Below are 20917 nucleotides of genomic sequence, written 5' to 3' on the forward strand. Positions count from 1 at the left end.
CTCACTTTTGTGTCTGAAGGCATACAGACAAGGAGGCACACAAAGGTATGTCAATTAGTATTGGTGTGTTATGCAGATCACATGTACCATCCTCACCTACATTATGGACAAGGTATGTGTATGAAATCATTATAAAAAATAAAACAATCATTCACATTTACCGCAAAAACCAAAGTATGAATACTGTCATGTGCAGGTTTTGTTAAACATCTTTATAATTACTATTTTTTGGATTCACAGATTTCACCCACTGCCTACACCTTTGATGAATATAACAGAAAACCTGTTCGATCACCATGCACTGCAAAATCATTGTGGCTATGGATACGGAGAACATCAACACATTAACATCAACACTCCAGAGGATAAACCCATTGGACTTAGGGCTCTACTGGGAGTTTCTCATATTTATTCTGCTATGCCACTAAAATCCTAATAAACACGGACAACTAAAAGATTGTGTTATTGTTATGCGTATTATTAATAATAATAATAGGGGAGGGGGGTAGTTAAAAAATGAACCCCAAAAGCATATTCAAAAGGTTCTCTGAGGAACCATTAAAAGGGGTTCTTTAAAGAACTTATAGGGCTTCCCCCACAGTTTCAATTTCCACCGAAACAGTCGAATCCTGAAGCCTTTTCCATTGGATTTACATGTAATGAACCAATGCCAGCTTTAGAAATGCCTTTGTCAAATGTAGTTTATAAAGGGTCTGGTATAAACGTTTATTAGTAAGTAATACATTCATTAGAACATAGACCATACCAGTGAACTTATTTTTTGTTGTTGTAATTATTCATCATTTAAATATTTATTGACTCATTGATACAGCATCTGGGATGATGGGTGAAAATGGATGACAATGCTCTAATGCTCATCCAGTAAGCCAGTCTAGCATCCTTTCATACTGTAGGCTATATAAGGCGACTCTAGTTGGGCATATCTTTAGTTTGTATTAAAAGTTACAGTAAGATATCCCTATATGCCATGCGTAATTGCTTGGTGCCAGACACCCGGGGGCAGCAGCACATCAACTGTACCACTGATGCAACTCATCACTATGAAGTTGTGCAGCTGCAGCTGTTCTGTCAATGATCATAGGGAGGCGTGATCACTCCGCCTTTGACACCTTGCACCGTATTTTTTTAGGGCTTCTATATGAAAATAGACACGCCTTATCTCTCTATATGAGGTTTAGTTTGAAAGAGGAAGTTTAGCTGCTATTACGTTGCACTCGCTGCTCGTTCTTTTCGCAGTTTTTTTTACTGAGGCATCAGTGGCGTATTATCGCTTCAATTGAGCAAGTGAAGATTCTATCATAGCCTATCCACCTCCGTCAAGGCCTCTGACATCGCAAGGCCTTCGTGGATGAAGAGGACTGCCAGAGTAACATCATTGATTATACAAAATATCTGCTTCCTTTAATTTTTATTATAAGTAGATTGATTCAATAAGACAGATGAGCTCGTTTTACGACAGAAAAGACCCTAGTGAGTTAGGGCTGGAAGAGGAACTGAGTCAAGTAAACTGCCAAGATGAGTTGGAGTTTGATTACCTGTTTGAATATGAACCACCTTGCAACAACTTTCCCGGGGAAGATCAAGGTTTGTCCAGTGGCTTGTCAAGTCTCCCGCGCGCTTTTCACATTTTAGACGCTTATATTACTTTTCAACGTAAAACGTTAAATGCAGTGGCGTCATTGAAAACCAATAAACAGCGATGTGATTTTGACAGAATGCTATTTTCCTTCCACTTATAGTTCTAGTAAATATTACTAAAAGGAATTTTTTTTTTTTTCACAAAAATTATACAATTGATCCTGCATTTGCTCTGCATGTCTGTATACATTGTATAATCATGGCTAGCTTGTTTCAACACACTTTCTAACTGGAAAACATAATCTGTCATTTGTTTTATGTGCATGCTTTAATGTTTACAAATATTCTAACAGTCACAAGGGGCCCCATTTGATGATGTGAATAGTTTCCACACCTAAACCTTTTTGTTTTCATTGATTGTTAATCAAACTGATCAAAAGGATTAAATAAAAATTATTGACAACATTATTATTTGAAATGGTTGTTTGTTGAATTCAAAGAACATATCATTTCTGTTTAATGTGGCTCTCATGTGTATTGCAAACATGGATCCAAAGTTTTGTTAGATGTGTGATTTCGGAGAAAACGTAATATCTTCAGTAATTTTACAGACAATGGACAGTCCGTTTATAAATAATATATTTTCTTCTGATCATTTCTCTTCCTTGTTCCCTGTCTACCTTTCAGCAGATGAGCCAAATCTCTCCTCACTGAGAGTCCTCAGTGTTGCATCTCATCTGGCATACCCCCTGGAGGAGACTTCCCCCTACGACATCAAGTGCAGCGAGCACAACCCAGGGAGCCTTTCTGGTTATGAACACCTGGAGGCTAAAAACTACCTGGACCACACCAGGCCTGGGGGTATCGCCCTGAGCCCCAGGATCGAGATCACTCCGTCACGTGAGCTCTACAGCCATGGACGAGACTCCCTACAGAACCACCCTCTGAACATCAGTCCCCGGCCCACTCTGACCGTCCCTGGCCACGACAGCCTGGTATACCGAGAGCCCCAGTGCCTGAGCCCAGCCAGCAGCAACTCCTCCACCAGCTGGCACTCGGAGAGCTATTCCCCCTGGGCCTCCCCTTGCGTGTCCCCAAGTAGTGGCCAGACGGGGGCCGGAGACCTCTGCCCCCGCTTTCAGAACATCCACACCGGCTCCCCCCGCACATCCCCAGGCACTTCCCCCCGTACTGAGGAGGGCTGCCTCGGCCCCCGTTCGCCCTCCCCATCCATTAGGCCAGGATCCCGCTCCACCTCGCCACAGGGCAAGCGCACCTACGACATGTACAGGAATCCCAGCCTGGTCACTGGGATCCGTTCCCGCAGTCCCTCCCCACACGGGGGCCACGGGGAGCACTCCCAACAGAACGCAAGTGCCCATTACGGGACCCCCAACAGTATGGCTAAGGCCATGAACGGCTACGGCACTGTCCAGCCTGGTCTGGTCCCCACCAAGGTAGTGAAGACAGCCAACCAGGCGTACGCCCTCTACCCAGAGAACCACAGGGAGGTCAACTACCTGGTGTCCTGTGAGCAAGACGTTAAGAGTAAAACTGGGGTGGAGTCCTTCTTTGTGATCCCTCCCAACTGGACCAAGCAGCTGGTCCCCAACCTCTGCAGGTGAATGGTGTAGGAAGCCTGTACTGTGTAGATAAAGGGTGCAGTGGAATACTTTCTGCCTAACCAGGGACACACCCATATTATGAATAAGATTTAGTGTCTATTACATTGTATCAGTTATATGACTACATTAGGAGCCACGCTTTAGGAAGCCTAATCACAGACAATTAACCCTTTTTCCCATATCTTTTTTCCTGTAGCATCCCATTTTCTTCTCTGCCCCCTCTGGAATGGCCTGTCCCCAGCCATACAGACCAGTACGAGCTCCATGTTGACGTGCAGCCCAAGCCTCATCACCGAGCCCACTATGAGACAGAGGGGAGCAGGGGAGCGGTCAAAGCCCCCACTGGAGGTCATCCTGTCGTCCAGGTACGCCGCTGGCTCTGTATCACTCTTAGAAAAGGAGGTGCTTTTGGGAACCTTTTTTGGTTCCATGTAGAACGTTTTCAACAAATGAAGAACCATCAAGAACCCTTTAGGAACCATTTGGTGAAAGGAATCTACAGTACCTTGCAGCAAAAAGTTAAAACATATCCTAAAACCAAAGAGGGACAGGCGAAGAACCCTTTATGGTTCTAGGTAGCCCATTTTAATGTAGGACACTCTGAATAGGAAGGCCTGTTGCGTGTAATGGTATTTCCTAGTCATCATTACAGCATGTGGTACTACTGCCCCAGGGCCTGGCTTATGAAAATGACTACTGTGTATTACCGTGTACGCTCTGTCATCCTTTACCTCATCTTTTCTCTCTCCTTCTCTCTCACTCATCTCTTTTCTTCCCAGCAGCCTGCCACACTCACTGAAATGAGTTATATCTTGCACTGATGTCTTATATATGGCAGCCAATGTATCCTCACACTAACTCCCATACTTACTACAGTAAAACCTTCCTAGACTACTATTTATTGAATTTTCTATGAACAATATACATTGAATATACCAAACATTAGGAATGACCCTTTTGGCCTCAGAACAGCCTCAATTCGTCTTAGCATGGGCTCTATAAGGTGTCAAGAGGTCCACAGAGATGCTGACCCATGTTGACTCCACTGCTTCCCACCGTTGTGTCAAGTTGGCTGGATGTCCTTTGGGTGGTGGACCATTCTTGATACACACAGGAAACTGTTGAGCGTGAAAAACCCAGCAGCATTACAGTTCTTTAAACACTCAAACTGGTGTGCCTGGCACCTACTACCAAACCCCATTCAAAGGCACTTAAATCTTTTTGTCTTGCCCATTCACCCTCTGAATGGCACCCATACACAATCCATGTCTCAATTGTCTCAAGGCTTACAAATCCTTCATTACCCTGGCCCCTCACTTTCATCTACACCCCTAACCCTAACCCCTTTACACACTGGACTCATGACAGTTGTCTCAGGAGACAGGAGTGGTGAACTTTTAGTCAGGCATACTCATATGAAAAACAGAAATGTAAGCTGGACTTAAAGCGCAACTGAAGGCAATAACTTATCTGATAGAAAATGGCCTTCGTGGCATCGATATTGTTCAGAAACATTTATTCTAGTATCAAATTTACTACAAAGTGTAAATATGAACATTTTGGTCATAAAGTGACATGAATACGTGGTGTTGAACAAAGGTAGCTGAGTCTGACACAGTGAGTAAAATAGTCTACTGCTGCAAATACTAAACAGGCCATTTGAGAAGCCGGTTGCCATGGTTGCAGTGAGTGAGTCAGAATGAGGGGGACTGGGAAAAGTAAAGTGAAGAGTTCAGTCTGGGACTGGGAGGGAGTTTGGACGTGCCTAGCCAGCCACATGATTGGATGACACCAGGCACAACTCACTGACCGTGAGAGACAGAAAATAGTAAGTGAGAAATGCTTCATTTCCACTCGGCCAGGTTCTGACAGTCAACAACCACAAGGAAGCTTTCATTACGTTGCCGTGGAAACGTTAAAATATGAACTGAAAATTATAGGCCCTGCTTAAAATATACAGACGACCGTCAACATGTGGAAATGTCTTCTATTAAAGAGCATCTGAACACACTGATTCCACATCTATTTCTCTGTTGCTCACTAAGAAAACAAGATTTTTGTCTTGGGGTGTAGTTCGGTGGCAGTTACTGATGTTTGTCCCCCATGAGACACCATAGGAACAAAGCCAGTATCACTTCCTCAAAATAGTCAGAATGAATCCAAGAGAACTCAATAAATCTGTCATTAATTGAGACGTTTTTGTAGAGAAGGTTTAGTCGCTCAATTTTACATCTAGCACAGGTGTCTGATGCAGTATTTATCAAGTTAAATGTGAGATATGTTGACTTAGGTACAGTGCATTTGGAAAATTATTCAGACCTCTTGACTTTTTCCACATTTTGTTATGTTACCCCCCCTTATTCCAAAATCACTCTGCACACAATACCCCATAATGACAAAGCAAAAACTGTTTTTTGAAATGTTTGCAAATGTATTAAAATAAATATATTTACATAAGTATTCAGACCCTTTATTCACTACTTTGTTGAAGCACCTTTGGCAGCATTACAGCCTTGAGTCTTCTTGGGTATGGTGCTACATGCTTGGCACACCAGTATTTGGGGAGCTCCTATTCTTCTCTGCAGATCCTCTCAAGCTATGACGGGTTGGATGGAGAGCGTTGCTGCACAGCTATTTTTAGGTCTCTCCAGGCATGTTCGATCGGGTTCAAGTCCGGGCTCTTGCTGGGTCACTCAAGGACATTCAGAGACTTGTCCTGAAGCCAATACTGCTCTGTCTTGGCTGTGTGCTTAGGGTCGTTGTCCTGTTGGAAGGTGAACCGTCGCCCCCAGTTTGAAGTCGCGAGCGCTCTGGAGCAGGTTTTCATCTAGGATCTCTGTACTTTTCTCCGTTAATCTTTCCATCGATCCCGAATAGTCTCCCAGTCCCTGGCACTGAAAAACATCCCCACAGCATGATGCTGCCACCACCATGCTTCACCGTAGGGATGGTGCCAGGTTTCCTCCAGATGTGACACTTGGCATTCAGGCCAAAGAGTTCAATCCTGGTTTCATCAGACCAGAGAATCTTGTTTCTCAAGGTATGTCAGTCCTTTAGGTTCCTTTTGTCAAACTCCAAGCGGGCTGTTCCTTTTACTGAGGAGTGGCTTCCATCTGACCACTACCATAAAGGCCTGATTGGTGGAGTGCTGCAGAGATGGTTTTCCTTCTGGAAGGTTCTCCCATCTCCACAGAGGAACTCTGGAGCTCTGTCAGAGTGACCATCGGTTTCTTGGTCACCTCCCTGACCAAGACCCTTCTCCCCCAATTGCTCTGTTTGGCTGGGCAGCCAGTTATAGGAAGAGTCTTGGTGGTTCCAAACTTCTTTCATTTAAGAATTATGGAGGTCACTATGTTCTTGGATGTTTTTGTACCCTGCCCCAGATCTGTGCCTCAACACAATCCTGTCTTGGAGCTCTACGGACAATTCCATCAAACTTATGGCTTGCTTTTTGCTCTGACATGCATTGTCATCTGTAGCACCTTATATAGACAGGTGTGTGCCTTTCCCAATCATGTCCAATCAATTGAATTTACCACAGGTGGACTCCAATCAAATTATAGAAACATCAAGGATGATCAATGGAAACAGGATGCACCTGAGCTCAATTTTGAGTCTCATAGCAAAGGGTCTGAACACTTATGTAAATGTATTTGCAAAAATGCACAAACATTTCTAAAAACCTGTCTTCGATTTGTCATTATGGGGTATTGTTTGTAGATTGATGAGGAAAAAAAAGATTGAATCCATTTAAGAATAAATCTGTTAACAAAGTCTGATCCGCTGGGCAGTCTGTCACTGTCTGTGTATTCTGCAGCTGGATTGGATAGAGTGCAATCGCTGCAGATGTGTATCCCGTGTTAGTGGGCAAGTGAGCATTGTTGAAATCAATACCAAACTCTCAAGTCATGACGAACTAATTTAAAAAACTCAGTTTTGAACGAGACTGACTTTATGACCAAAATGATCCTATTTACACTTTGTAGTCAATTTTGACACTAGAATAACCGTTTCTGAACAATATCGATACCACAGGCTGTTTTCTCTCAGGGAAGTTGTTTCTTGCCAGTTGTACTTTAAGTTCAGCTTACATTGAACATGTAAAGAAGAGCTGCTAACTCTATACAGCATGTATAAATTGTGTCAAAAGGTAACAAAACGTTACATTTTTTCACATGAGTATGCCTGACTAAAAGCTCATCACTCCTGTCTCCTGAAACACTGTCATGAGACCAGTGTGTGAAGGTGCCACCAATCCATGTGAAAGCTATGATCCCTTAATGATGTCACTTGTTAAATCCACTTCAATCAGTGTAGATCAGTGGTTCACAAACGTTTTATATTCCCGTACCCATTCAAACATTCAACCTCCAGCTGCGTACCCCCTCTAGCACCAGGGTCAGCTGTACTCCCTCTAGCACCAGGGTCAGCTGTACTCCCTCTAGCACCAGGGTCAGCTGTACCCCCTCTAGCACCAGGGTCAGCTGTACCCCCTCTAGCACCAGGGTCAGCTGTCCCCCCTCTAGCACCAGGGTCAGCTGTCCCCCCTCTAGCACCAGGGTCAGCTGTACTCCCTCTAGCACCATGGTCAGCTGTACCCCCTCTAGCACCAGGGTCAGCTGTACCCCCTCTAGCACCAGGGTCAGCTGTCCCCCCTCTAGCACCAGGGTCAGCTGTCCCCCCTCTAGCACCAGGGTCAGCTGTCCCCCCTCTAGCACCAGGGTCAGCTGTCCCCCCTCTAGCACCAGGGTCAGCTGTCCCCCCTCTAGCACCAGGGTCAGCTGTCCCCCCTCTAGCACCAGGGTCAGCAGTACCCCCTCTAGCACCAGGGTCAGCTGTACTCCCTCTAGCACCAGGGTCAGCTGTACTCCCTCTAGCACCAGGGTCAGCTGTACCCCCTCTAGCACCAGGGTCAGCTGTACCCCCTCTAGCACCAGGGTCAGCTGTACCCCCTCTAGCACCAGGGTCAGCTGTACTCCCTCTAGCACCAGGGTCAGCTGTACCCCCTCTAGCACCAGGGTCAGCTGTACCCCCTCTAGCACCAGGGTCAGCTGTCCCCCCTCTAGCACCAGGGTCAGCTCACTCTCCAATGTTGCTTTTTGCCATCATTGTAAGCCTGCCACACATACTATACGATACATTTATTAAACATAATAATGAGTGTGAGTTTTTGTCACAACCCGGCTCGTGGGAAGTGACACAGAGCTCTTATAGGACCAGGACACAAATATTAATAATATAATAATCAATAATTGTTCTCTTTATTTAGCCATCTTACTTGTAGAACCTGATTTGTTCATCAGAAATTGTGAATAACTCTCCACAGGTTAATGAGGGTGGGCTTGAATGGATGCACATAACTCTGCAATGTTGGTTGTATTGGAGAGAGTCTGTCTTAAATAATTTTCCATACACAGTCTGTGCCTGTATTTAGTTTTCATGCTATTGAGGACCCGAGAATCCACTCTCACATAGGTACGTTGCTGCAAAGGGCATCAGTGTCTTAACAGTGTGATTTGCCAAGGCAAGAAACTCTGAGCGCAGCCCTATCCGGAAATCTGGCAGTGGCTTCTGATTAAATAACATTTTTACAGAACCGCTTGTTGCAATTTGGATGAGGCTCTCTTTTTCAGATATCGGTAAGTGGACTGGAGGCAGGGCATGAAAGGGATAACGGATCCAGTTGTTTGTGTCATCCGTTTCGGGAAACTACCTGCATAATTACTCACCCAGCTCACTCAGGTGCATCGCTATATCACGTTTGACATTGTCCGTAAGCTTGAGTTCCTTTGCACACAAATCGTAGAATGATGGAAAGACCTGTGTGTTGTCCTTATTAATACAGACAGAAAAGAGCTCCAACTTCTTAATCATAGCCTCAATTTTGTCCTGCACATTGAATATAATTGCGGAGAGTCCCTGTAATCCTAGATTCAGATCATTCAGGCGAGAAAAACTTGTCATCATGCAAGTGGTCAGACAAGGGAAAATTATGGTCAGTAAAGAACTTTAGGCTTGTCTCTCAATTTTAAAAAAACATGTCAGGTCCTCCCGGGTGGCGCAGTGGTCTAAAGCACTGCATTACAGTGCTAGCTGTGCCACCAGAGACTCTGGGTTCGAGCTCTGGCTCTGTCACAGCCGGCCGCGACCGGGAGGTCCATGGGGCGACGTACAATTGGCCTAGCGTCGTCCGGTTTAGGGAGGGTTTGGCCGGTTGGGATATCCTTGTCTCATCGTGCACTAGCGACTCCTGTGGCGGGCCGGGCGCAGTGCACGCTGACCAGGTTGCTAGGTACACTGTGTTTCCTCCGACACATTGGTGCGGCTGGCTTCCGGGTTGGATGCGTGCTGTTTCGGAGGACGCATGGCTCTCGACCTTCGTCTCTCCCGAGCCCGTACGGGAGTTGTAGCGATGAGACAAGATAGTAACTAACAATTGGATACCACGAAATTGGGGAGAAAAAGGGGAGAAAAAACCCCACAAAAAAAACATGTCAATACTTTGCCCCTTTATAACCAGCGCACTTCTGTATATGTTAAGTGTTACATGGTCGCTGCCCATATCATTGCATAATGCAGAAAATACACGAGAATTCAGGGGCCTTGCTTTAACAAAGTTAACCATACCAACACATCTTGACCACCAAAGTCCATTTGATGTCACAAAGCTGTCCCGTACTTTAAAAATATCCTCTCATGTTGTCCTGGTTTCCAGTGGTTTGCAGAAGAGGATGTCTTCCTTAATTGACCCCCCATAAACATACCTGGAGCCTTGCCAGGCCCGCCACATCTGTTGAGTCATCCAGCTGTAACGCATATAATTCACTGGCTTGTATGTGAAGTAGTAAGTGTTTCAAAACATCTCCTTCCATGTCACTGATGCGTCGTGAAGCAGTGTTTGGAGACATTGTCTGTATAGTTTTTTGGGCCTTTTCCCCCAGCAGTGTCCCAGCATCTGAATTAAGTCCTCCACAATAGTATGGGGCTTGCCTTTCCTTGCCACTCAGTAGCTCACCATATAAGATGCTTCTAGCCCCTTTTTCTTAATGGTATCTGTGGCTTTTATACACGTCTTACTTCTCGAAAGTTGTCTTTATTCTCGTTCAAAAAACTTCCGTGGCTTATCTTTCAAATTGTCATGTTTCGTTTCTAAATGTCTGCGCAAGAGTGAAGGTTTCCCGTGGAGAGTAATGGTTAATGTGATTGGATGTTAATTATTTGACTAGGCTACGTGTATTTGACATTGTGTTGTTATTTCGCTGAACACTAGATGGTTAACTTTTATTTTTGGCAGTGAAACGTGGCTCCTCAGGCGAGAAAAGAAACTCGCCCTGAACAAAGTAACAAAACGAAAGCAAACAGTTCTGTCAGGTAACAGAGACTAAACAGAAAATAACTACCCACAAACACAGGTGGGAAAAAGGCTGCCTAAGTATGATTCCCAATCAGAGACAACGATAGACAGCTGCCTCTGATTGGGAACCATACACGGCCAAAACAAATAAATAGACAACATAGAATGCCCACCCCAAATCACACCCTGACCTAACTAAATGGAGAAATAAAATGTCTCTCTAAGGTCAGGGCGTGACAGTATAGCCCCGTTGGAAAATACAAATGTACTGTTTGAAAATGTGAATAAATTAAAATTCAAAAAAACATTTTTTTTTCATGTGAATCACATTTTTATTTGGTGTACCCCCGACGGCATTACGCGTACCCCAGTTTGGGAATACCTGGTGTAGATGAAAGGGAGGAGACAGGTTAAATAAGTATGTTTAAGCCTTGAGACATGGATTGTGTATTTACTTATTTATATGGGACAGTGCACATTAATCAAGATCAATATTACAATAAGGCAAAATTCATGTAAATGTGCCGGGATTAGGCAAAAGCTAATTTTCACTGTAGTTCCAGAGCAGCTAAGGACAATTACAAGGCCACAATACACATACTCACTAAAACAATACAAAATACAAATACATTACATCCAATAATATATAATTTTTTGTGTGCCATTCAGAGGGTGAATGGGCAAGACAAAAGATTTAAGTGCCTTTGAACGAGGTATGGTAGTAGGTGCACCAGTTTTAGTGCGTCAAGAGCTGCAACACTGCTAGTTTTTTCATACTCAATAGTTTCCGACACCTTGTAGAGTCCATGCCCCGATGAATTGAGGTTGTTCTGAGGGCAAAAGAGGGTGCAACTTAATATTAGGAAGGTTTTGTACACTCAGTGTATATACACACACACACACACACACACACACACACACACACACATACAGATGCAGATTAGTGGAGAGACCAGAAACTACCTTCGAAGGAAGCATGCAAAAACCACAAAGCGTGAACTTGCAACTAAGTATCTGTCTAAAAAGTCATGAGCTTGACACTGTTTGTGCGTGTGTGTGTGTGTGACAGAGACATAGGGGGTTTAGTAGTGTGAGTTAAAAGAGAAGTATGTCAAGTGTAGACGTCTGAGGTTGCAAGAAGACTTTATTTAGCTCAATATTGTCGACAACTAGGCCTACAGCTTATTTGCAATTTTATGTAATGACTTTGATAAACATTTATGATTAGGAGTTTTACATCGTGTTATAAACATGTATTTTCTATGTGGCCACCTCCAATTCACCAGACCTCTCCACTGTATAGAAACTTGAGAAGTACTGGAATTAACGTAGACCTTGCCTTCTTTCTTTTGTCTTGAAAGTGTCCGTGGAACATTGGCTCACAGGGTAAAGCTAAGGCTTTGGCAGTCTAATTTTCTCATAATCGAACAAGTATTCCAGTGAATCATAGTTCCTACGTAGCTCTTTTGAATTCCATTTACTTTAGGACAAACAGAAACCATCCTCCGACAGGGCCGTCCAATTTTTTAAAATATTATAAAGTTCAAGCTCATTTACTATTAGCTATACAATTAGCCCCTACACATTAATCCTTAAGAGTTTATTAAACACACCCATGCGTAAATCTAAGTAAGATAAGATAATTAAAAAGCTAGAGATATCATCCGCCTATGTCGGGTTTCCGCATTTGCGGTGGAAGGTGGCAGAGCTACAGCGGTGTTTGTCAGACCATGACAAAAAGAAAATCAGTCTTCTCAGGAAAACGTTTGTAGTGTCCGACTGTTTGTCATTTTGTTAACGAAAGGTAAAGAAATAAGTTTGATATGTAGAACCATTAAAAAAAACATTTTTAAATCAAATTTCCTGCAATTCAACACATTTGCCAGGTCAATATCAAATCAAACTTTATTTGTCACATGCGCTGAATACAACAAGTGTAGACCTTACCGTGAAATGCTTACTTACAAGCCCTTAACCAAGAGTGCAGTTCGAGAAGACTTAAGAAAATATTTACCAAATAGACTGAAGTACAAACGAATAATAAAAAGTAACACATTAAGAATAACAATAACGAGGCTATATACAAGGGGTACCGGTACCGAGTCAGTGTGTGGGGGTACAGGTACAGTGTGTGTGTGTGTGTGTGGGGGGGGGGGGGGTCAATGTAAATAGTCCGGTGGCCATTTGTTTAATTGTTCAGCAGTCTTATGGCTTGGGGGTAGAAGCTGTTGAGGAGCCTTTTGGTCCTAGACTTGGTGCTCCGGCACCGCTTGCCGTGCGGTAGCAGAGAAAACAGTCTATAACTTGGGTGACTGGAATCTCTGACAATTTTATGGGCTTTCCTCTGACACCGCCTATTATATAGGTTCTGGATGGCAGGAAGCTTGGCCCCAGTGATGTACTGGGCCGTACACACTACCCTCTGTAGCACCTTACGTTCATATGCCGAGCAGTTGCCATACCGGGCGGTGATGCAACCGGTCAGGATGCTCTCGATGGTGCAGCTGTAGAACTTTTTGAGGATCTGAGGACCCATGCCAAATCTTTTCAGTCTTCTGAGGGGGAAAATGTTTTATTGTGCCCTCTTCATGACTGTCTTGGTGTGTTTGGACCATGATAGTTCGTTGGTGATGTGGACACCAAGGAACTTGAAACTCTCGACCCACTCCACTACAGCCCCGTCGATGTTAATGGGGGCCTGTTCGGCCCGCCTTTTCCTGTAGTCCACGATCATCTCCTTTGTCTTGCTCACATAATATGATATCTGAGTGAGAGTGACTAACAAAATCTGTGGGGGCCATCGGTAATTCGGCCATGATTACAACAATTGTAGAAAGCTGGCTAGACTAATTAGACTAATTTACCAATCAACATTATTTGAACTGATATGGGCTAATTGAGGGACTGTCAGTGAGTGGCATGTAACAAGACAAAAACTGCTGCAACAAAGTTTTGAAATTGCACCTTGTGTATTCTACTATTCTAACTCTCAACAGTAAATTGAGACTCGACTGAATACTAATGTTGAGGACTGGAAAAATACTAATGTTTCCAGCAGTGTTATGTTCAGCCTAAACTGTTATAAGCAAACTGGCAAAAAAATACATCTAGTTATTGGCAAAATAATGAGATCATTATATAAATCAATCATTATATAAATTCAACTATGTAATAAAACACTGGGTACCTACCAGTTTTTGTGCAGTGTATATAAGGAGTGAAAAAGAACAGGTAGAGTAGAAATGTTCTTTACATTTTAAAATGACACATTATAAAAAGTGTGAACATATTGACTTTGATTTATTAATGTTTTATTGGAGTTTCCTCTGGTGTTTCTTCCAGTTGCATGGCTACAGGGGTAAGGAGCCCCTAGGCCTTCAGATCTTCATCGGGACTGCAGACGACAGGATCCTGAAGCCTCACGCCTTCTACCAGGTCCACCGTATCACGGGCAAGACGGTCACCACCACCAGCTACGAGAAGATGATCAACTCCACCAAAGTTCTGGAGATCCCTCTGGAGCCCAAGAACAACATGAAAGCGATGTGAGAGTAGCTAGAGTAGTGACACATGCCGAACACCATCCATACAGAGCAGTGTCTTTTGCAGAACTGGGTTCAAATAGTATTTGTTTTCTTCTAACCTTTTGGCCATTTTTACTCAGCCTGTCTCCAGTGCCACAAGATGGGCATGATGGATTTGCACTGATAAAACGATTCTATTGGTTCCATTGTGCCAGGCAAGCTCAATCAAGGATATGAATGAAAAATAACATACTAATTGAACACAGGTCTGATGTAATTAGCCATATCGGTTGTAATCATAATGCAACATTTGTGTACCGGTACAGCATTTACAGTAGATCTCATATTGGTTTGTTTGTCACAGAATCGACTGTGCTGGGATCCTGAAGCTCAGGAATGCTGACATTGAGCTAAGGAAGGGCGAGACGGACATCGGACGGAAGAACACTCGTGTGCGCCTGGTGTTCCGTGTCCACATACCCCAACCCAATGGGCAACACATCTCACTGCAAGTTTCCTCCCATCCAATCGAGTGCTGTAAGTACTATAAATCCAACACGTTTTTCCCCCCGTTTTTTTTCACCTTTATTTAACCAGGTAAGCTAGATGAGAACAAGTTCTCATTTACAACTGCGACATGGTCAAGATAAAGCAGTGCTACACAAACAACAACACATAGTTACACATGGAATAAACAAGGGTACAGTCATTAACACAATACAAAAAAAAAGAAAGTGAGGAGATAAGGCAATAAATAGGCCATAGAGGCGAAGTAATGACATTTTAGCAAATTAACACTGGAGTGATAGATGAGCAGATGATGATGTGCAAGTAGAAATACTGATGTGCAAAACAGCAGAAAGTAAATAAAAACAATATTGGATGAGGTAGGTAGATTGGGTGGGCTATTTACAGATGGGCTATGTACAGCTGCAGTGATCGGTTAGCTGCTCAGATAGCTGATGTTTAAAGTTAGTGAGGGAAATATAAGTCTCCAGCTTCAGCAATTTTTGCAATTCGTTCCAGTCACTGGCAGCAGAGAACTGGAAGGAAAGGCGGCCAAATGAGGTGTTGGCTTTGGGGATGACCAGTGAGATATACCTGCTGGAGCGCGTGCTACGGGTGGGTGTTGTTATCGTGACCAGTGAGCTGAGATAAGGCGGAGCTTTACCTAGAATAGACTTATAGATGACCTGGAGCCAGTAGGTCTGGCGACGAATATGTAGAGGGCCAGCTGACTAGAGCATACAGGTCGCAGTAGTGGGTGGTATAAGGGACTTTGGTAACAAAAACGGATGGCACTGTGATAGACTGCATCCAGTTTGCTGAGTAGAGTATTGGAAGCTATTTTGTAGATGACATCGCCGAAGTTGAGGATCGGTAGGATAGTCAGTTTTACTAGGGTAAGTTTGGCGGCGTGAGTGAAGGAGGCTTTGTTGCGAAATAGAAAGCCGATAAGGAGAGTGTACAGTCTAGCCAGACACCTAGGTATTTGTAGTTGTCCACATATTCTAGGTCAGAACCATCCAGAGTAGTGATGCTAGTCGGGCGGGCGGGTGCGGGCAGCGAACGGTTAAAAAGCATGCATTTGGTTTTACTAGCATTTAAGAGCAGTTGGAGGACACGGAAGGAGTGTTGTATGGCATTGAAGCTCGTTTGGAGGTTAGTTAACACAGTGTCCAGAGAAGGGCCATGTCATTCTATATGTCATAAACCTATGATTTTATTTGATGTATAATTCTGTCTATGCGTTCTATAGCCTACTTAAGGTGTGTTCTAAAGGGTGGTTTAGGTTTAACATGTGCTTGTATGTTGATTTTACACAGTGCAGTATATTTCCAGCTATGTTTCTTCTTGCCTGTTTTATTTGGACTGACGTTAACCAGAGGTAACACACATAGTAAGCGGGACTATATTTCAATGAGCTGGGAGTAGTACTGATGGTCCAGGCACACGGACATACAAAGCCTCTTTTATGATTAGGCTTGACAGCCTTTTTATTTGCACTGACTCTCCTGCACCAGCTCTATGCACACTCAAGGGACTCTACCCACACACTTGCACATACTACACTAACACTCCCACACACACACACACACACACACACACACACACACACACACACACACACACACACACTACATATGCTCACGCACACAAAACACACACTACATATGCTCACGCACACAAAACACACACACACACACATGTATATTGATGCCACACACTCACACATACACAACACGTTCACACTCGTCACATACGCTGCTGTTACTCTCTTTATTATCTATCCTGAATACCTTGTCACTTTAACACTACCTACATGTACATATATGAGAACTTGTTCTCAACTGGCCTACCTGGTTAAATTTTTAAAAAATGAGAAAACATTATAATTACCTCATACCCCTGCACATTGACTGGTACTGGTATATAGCCTCATTACTGTTATTTTGTTGTGTTACTACAAAAAAATTTTTTTACCCATTTGTCTTACTTTTGATCTCTGCATTGTTGGGAAAGGGCTTGTAAGTAGGCATTTCACATGAATGTCTAAACCTGTTGGGTGGCAGGTAGTATTGCGGTTAAGAGTGTTGGGTAGTTAAGAGCTTTGGGCCGTTAACTGAAAGGTTGCTGGTTCGAATCCCTGAGCACTCAAGGCAGTTAACCCCCCAAAACTGCTCCCTGAGTGCCTTATGATGTTGATTAAGGCAGCCCCCAGCAGCGGTCTGATTCAGAGGGGTTGGGTTAAATGCAGAAAACACATTTTGGTTGAATGCATTCATTTGTTCAACTGACTTAGGTATCACCTTTCCCTTCCCTGTTGTATTTGGCGCATGTAACAAATTTGATTTGGTTCTCTCAACCCTTAACACTGTGTGTGTATGTGTATGTTTACGATTATGTAGTGCTAGCATCACCGAACCCCCCCAAAAATCAGGTGCCAAGTTGTATAATCAGGTGCAAAGTTGTATTTGCACAATCGTACTATAACACCCCCAGCACATCTGTCAAAATGGCCGATAAGTAAGCGAAACTGTCCGTCAGTGATGTGGATGAAGAGACTAGCCTCCAGGTATCATCCTCAGTGTACTCACAGTATAGTAGACTGTCCAAAGGTCACTTCACAAGCCTCAGTGGAGATTGAATTTCAGTAATTAAGGCAGGACGATGACGATAAGCTTGAGGAAGTAACTACACCGTTCATGTGTACTAAATGTTTTTAAATTTAATTGCCACACAAACTACTCTAGAAGTAAACATGAAACAGTTCAAATGAGAGCAACTGCCCTTCTCATTCATTACAAGTGATTATTTTGGTCCCTTTGTAACTCAAGCATGCTACCTGGCATGAATCAACTTCAGACTGCCGACAGTTGAATAAGGTCAGTCACTATAGATAGCAAGAGAAGCGCTGAGTCATTTAATGCTGTAACATAATGGTTCCCCAACCCTGGATGCCTCCCTATGGGACCCGAGAGTGACACAGCAGTCTAAGGCACTGCATCTCAGTGCAAGAGGCTTCACTAGAATCCCTGGTTCGAAATCAAGGCTGTATCACATCTGGCTGTGATTGGGAGTCCCATAAGGCGGTGCACAACGGGCCCAGTGTCGTCCGGATTTGGCCAGGATAGGCCGTCATTGTAAATAAGAATTTGTTCTTAGCTGACTTTCATAGTTAAATAAATATTACAAAAATAATGACTATATCCAAAATTCCCATTCAAGTTGATGGGTTTATGCACAGGTGACCATATTGAATGTACCCATGAGTGTTCCAGTTGAATTGCCATGGTCTGAGGAGCTTTTCCCATTCTAGTAATTAGATTTCTATGGCTGCCTCTATTCTATTTCTATGGCTGTCTCTGTGGCCGTAGCTTCCTGATTAAGCTATCAGTCCAGGAAATCTACCGTTCCAGGAGAGAACACACTACAGTAGCCGTTCAGTGTCTACTTCACATACAGGTCACAGGGTTTGTTGAACATATGCCAACATACGCTCCATTGCGTAATGATGATAGTGTTAGAGAGGTCCATCCTCCATATTCCTTCTTCCTCCTCCCCTCTGCCCCTTTCTGTACTGTACGTTACTGCACTCTGTCATTTGTTTCCACTGGACTGTGTCCCACTTCCATGATGTGCTCTGTGTGTCCAGGCCTCTAGCGTGTAGCCGCATTTTACATTACTACCTTCATTCATATCCTCCCACTGCACTAAATGTACTGCACTGTACCAAGTCATTGGCCTATATTAATGTTTACACAAATCTTATATTTAGACAAATATTTGAAATACACAATGAGGAAATATGGTTTTGAAATGAGTCGTGACAAGCCTCATTCATTGAAATCTGTCAACAATTACCTTGTGAGTTCAAAGCAAATATCAACCTGAGATCAAACTGACCTACCACAGAGTGTGTAATGTCAAGTCATAATACCATGCTCAGTCTGCTGTTCTGCAGCCCAGCGGCCAGTTCTCTACCCACTACCCCAACATGACCTGTCAGTACCACAGAGTGTGTAATGTCAAGTCATAATACCATGCTCAGTCTGCTGTTCTGTAGCCCACGGCCAGTTCTCTACCCACTACCCCAACATGACCTGTCAGTACCACAGATTGTGTAACGTCATGTTCTCTCTTCCGTCCCACAGCCCAGCGGTCGGCCCATGAGCTACCAATGGTGGAGAAACAAGACATGGATAGCTGCTCTGTCCTGGGAGGTCAGCAGATGATCTTGACGGGCCAGAACTTCAGCTCTGACTCCAAAGTCATCTTTATGGAAAAAACCCATGGTGAGTATTCAGCCAACACCTCTGAGGGAGGGAGGAAATGATAATGGCATGGTCCATATACTGTATGATGTGCCGCCTCATCTATTTAAAATGTTATGGTTATTTTGATCCAGGAAAATGATTGGCAGTATTTGTTTAACAGCTGCCAGATTCTGTTGCAAAATAACCTTTTGCATTATGTGCCAGAAGGGTTGCAAAAGTATTTACCCTCATAAACCAGCCATGATAATCAGACTTACAGTTATTGCCCATGCGTTTAACACCACAGTCCTTTATTATTACATTACTCTCTTGTAGGGTTGGGGTCAATTCCATTTTAATTCCATTCAATTCAGAAAGTAAACCCAATTTAACATTTTCCTAATTGAAAAGCATTGAAGAGAATTGGAATTGGAATTTCAGTGTACTTCCTGAATTGACTGGAATTGAAATGGAATTGACCCCATCCCTGCTCTCATTTTGGAATGGCAGAATCACCATTACAACACAGATGGTCAGATATTGCTGTATGAATCAATGTGACTGAGTAATAGTGACAAAGGCCAGCGTGCTTTCTCTGTCATTTGAATCCTGACCTTTCCTCCTCACTCACCGCTCAGATATTTGCATTCAGATTCCTCCTGATACTAAACAGTGGTGTCCTTTTTCAGATAAGAAGCTTATCACAGCAAGGTTTTGTTGTAGGTTTATTTTAGACTTCACCCAATTATTCAACAAGCTGACAGTATTAGTATCGAGTGCAGATTGTTCATGTGCTTCATTGACAGCTTACAGGATTGTACACTGTACTTAAGAGATGTACTTTTTTCGTCATAGTAAAAAAAAAAAAACGTTTTATTGTCACATACACCAGATAGGTGCAGTGACCTGTGTTCGTTTACAGGGTCAGCCATATACAGTTGAAGTCGAAGGTTTTACATACACTTAGGTTGGAGTCATTAAAACTCATTTTTCAACCACTCCACAAATGTATTGTTAACAAACTATATTTTTGGCAAGTCGGTTAGGGACATCTACTTTGTGCATGACACAAGTCATTTTCCCAACAATTGTTTACAGACAGATTATTTCACTTGTAATTCACTGTATCACAATTCCAGTGGGTCAGAAGTTTACATACACTAAGTTGACTGTGCCTTTAAACAGCTTGGAAAATTCCAGAAAATGATGTCATGGCTTTAGAAGCTTCTGATATAATATAATTTGAGTGAATTGGAGGTGTGTCTGTGGATGTGTTTCAAGGCCTACCTTCAAACTCAGTGCCTCTTTGCTTGACATCATGGGAAAATCAAAAGAAATTAGCCAAGACCTCAGAAAAACATTGTAAACCTCCACAAGTCTGGTTCATCCTTGGGAGCAATTTCCAAACGCCTGAAGGTACCACGTTCATCTGTACAAACAATAGTACGCAAGTATAAACACCATGGGACCACGCAGCCGTCATTCCACTCAGGAAGGAGACGTGTTCTGTCTCCTGGAGATGAACATACTTTGGTGCGAAAAGTGCAAATCAATCCCAGAACAACAGCAAAGGACCTTGTAAAGATGCCGGAGGAAACCGGTACAAAACTATCTATATCCACATTAAAACGAGTCCTATATCGACATAATATGAAAGGCCACTCAGCAAGGAAGAAGCCACCATAAAAAAGCCAGACTACGGGTTGCAACAAAGATCGTACTTTTTGTCTTCTGGTCTGATGAAACTAAAATTGAACTGTTTGGCCATAATGACCATCGTTATGTTTGGAGGAAAAAGGGTGGGGCTTTCAAGCCGAAGAACACCTTCCCAACCGTGAAGCACGGGGGTGGCAGCATCATGTTGTGGGGGTGCTTTGCTGCAGGAGGGACTGGTGCACTTCACAAAATAGATGGCATCATGAGTCAGGAAAATTATGTGGATATATTGAAACAACATCTCAAGACATGTAGGTCTATGGTGGCCTGAATTGGCTCCCAATCAGAAACTTCTGTTTATCGTTGTCTCTGATTGGGGATCCTATTTAGGTTGCAATTTTC

General features: G+C 43.3%; 1 protein-coding gene across 3 annotated transcripts in view; it reads left to right on the forward strand.

The window, feature by feature from the left end:
• Positions 1-1119: 1119 nt before the first annotated feature.
• The window catches only part of LOC115132452 (nuclear factor of activated T-cells, cytoplasmic 2-like), a 44697-nt gene continuing 24899 nt past the window's right edge, over positions 1120-20917 (forward strand). The window contains exons 1-6 of one of the 3 annotated variants that reach the window (XM_029665117.2): positions 1120-1605; positions 2290-3220; positions 3421-3589; positions 13921-14123; positions 14467-14639; positions 18758-18898. In XM_029665117.2, coding sequence (XP_029520977.2) covers positions 1461-1605; positions 2290-3220; positions 3421-3589; positions 13921-14123; positions 14467-14639; positions 18758-18898 — 1762 coding nt within the window. In that variant the 5' untranslated portion in view covers positions 1120-1460. Of the gene's footprint in view, positions 1606-2286; positions 3221-3420; positions 3590-13920; positions 14124-14466; positions 14640-18757; positions 18899-20917 lie in introns of all 3 variants that reach the window. The other 2 variants (XM_029665116.2, XM_029665119.2) reach the window with 2 other exon arrangements.

This window comes from Oncorhynchus nerka, linkage group LG7 (assembly GCF_034236695.1).
Source record: "Oncorhynchus nerka isolate Pitt River linkage group LG7, Oner_Uvic_2.0, whole genome shotgun sequence".
NCBI classification, from domain to species: Eukaryota; Metazoa; Chordata; class Actinopteri; order Salmoniformes; family Salmonidae; genus Oncorhynchus; species Oncorhynchus nerka.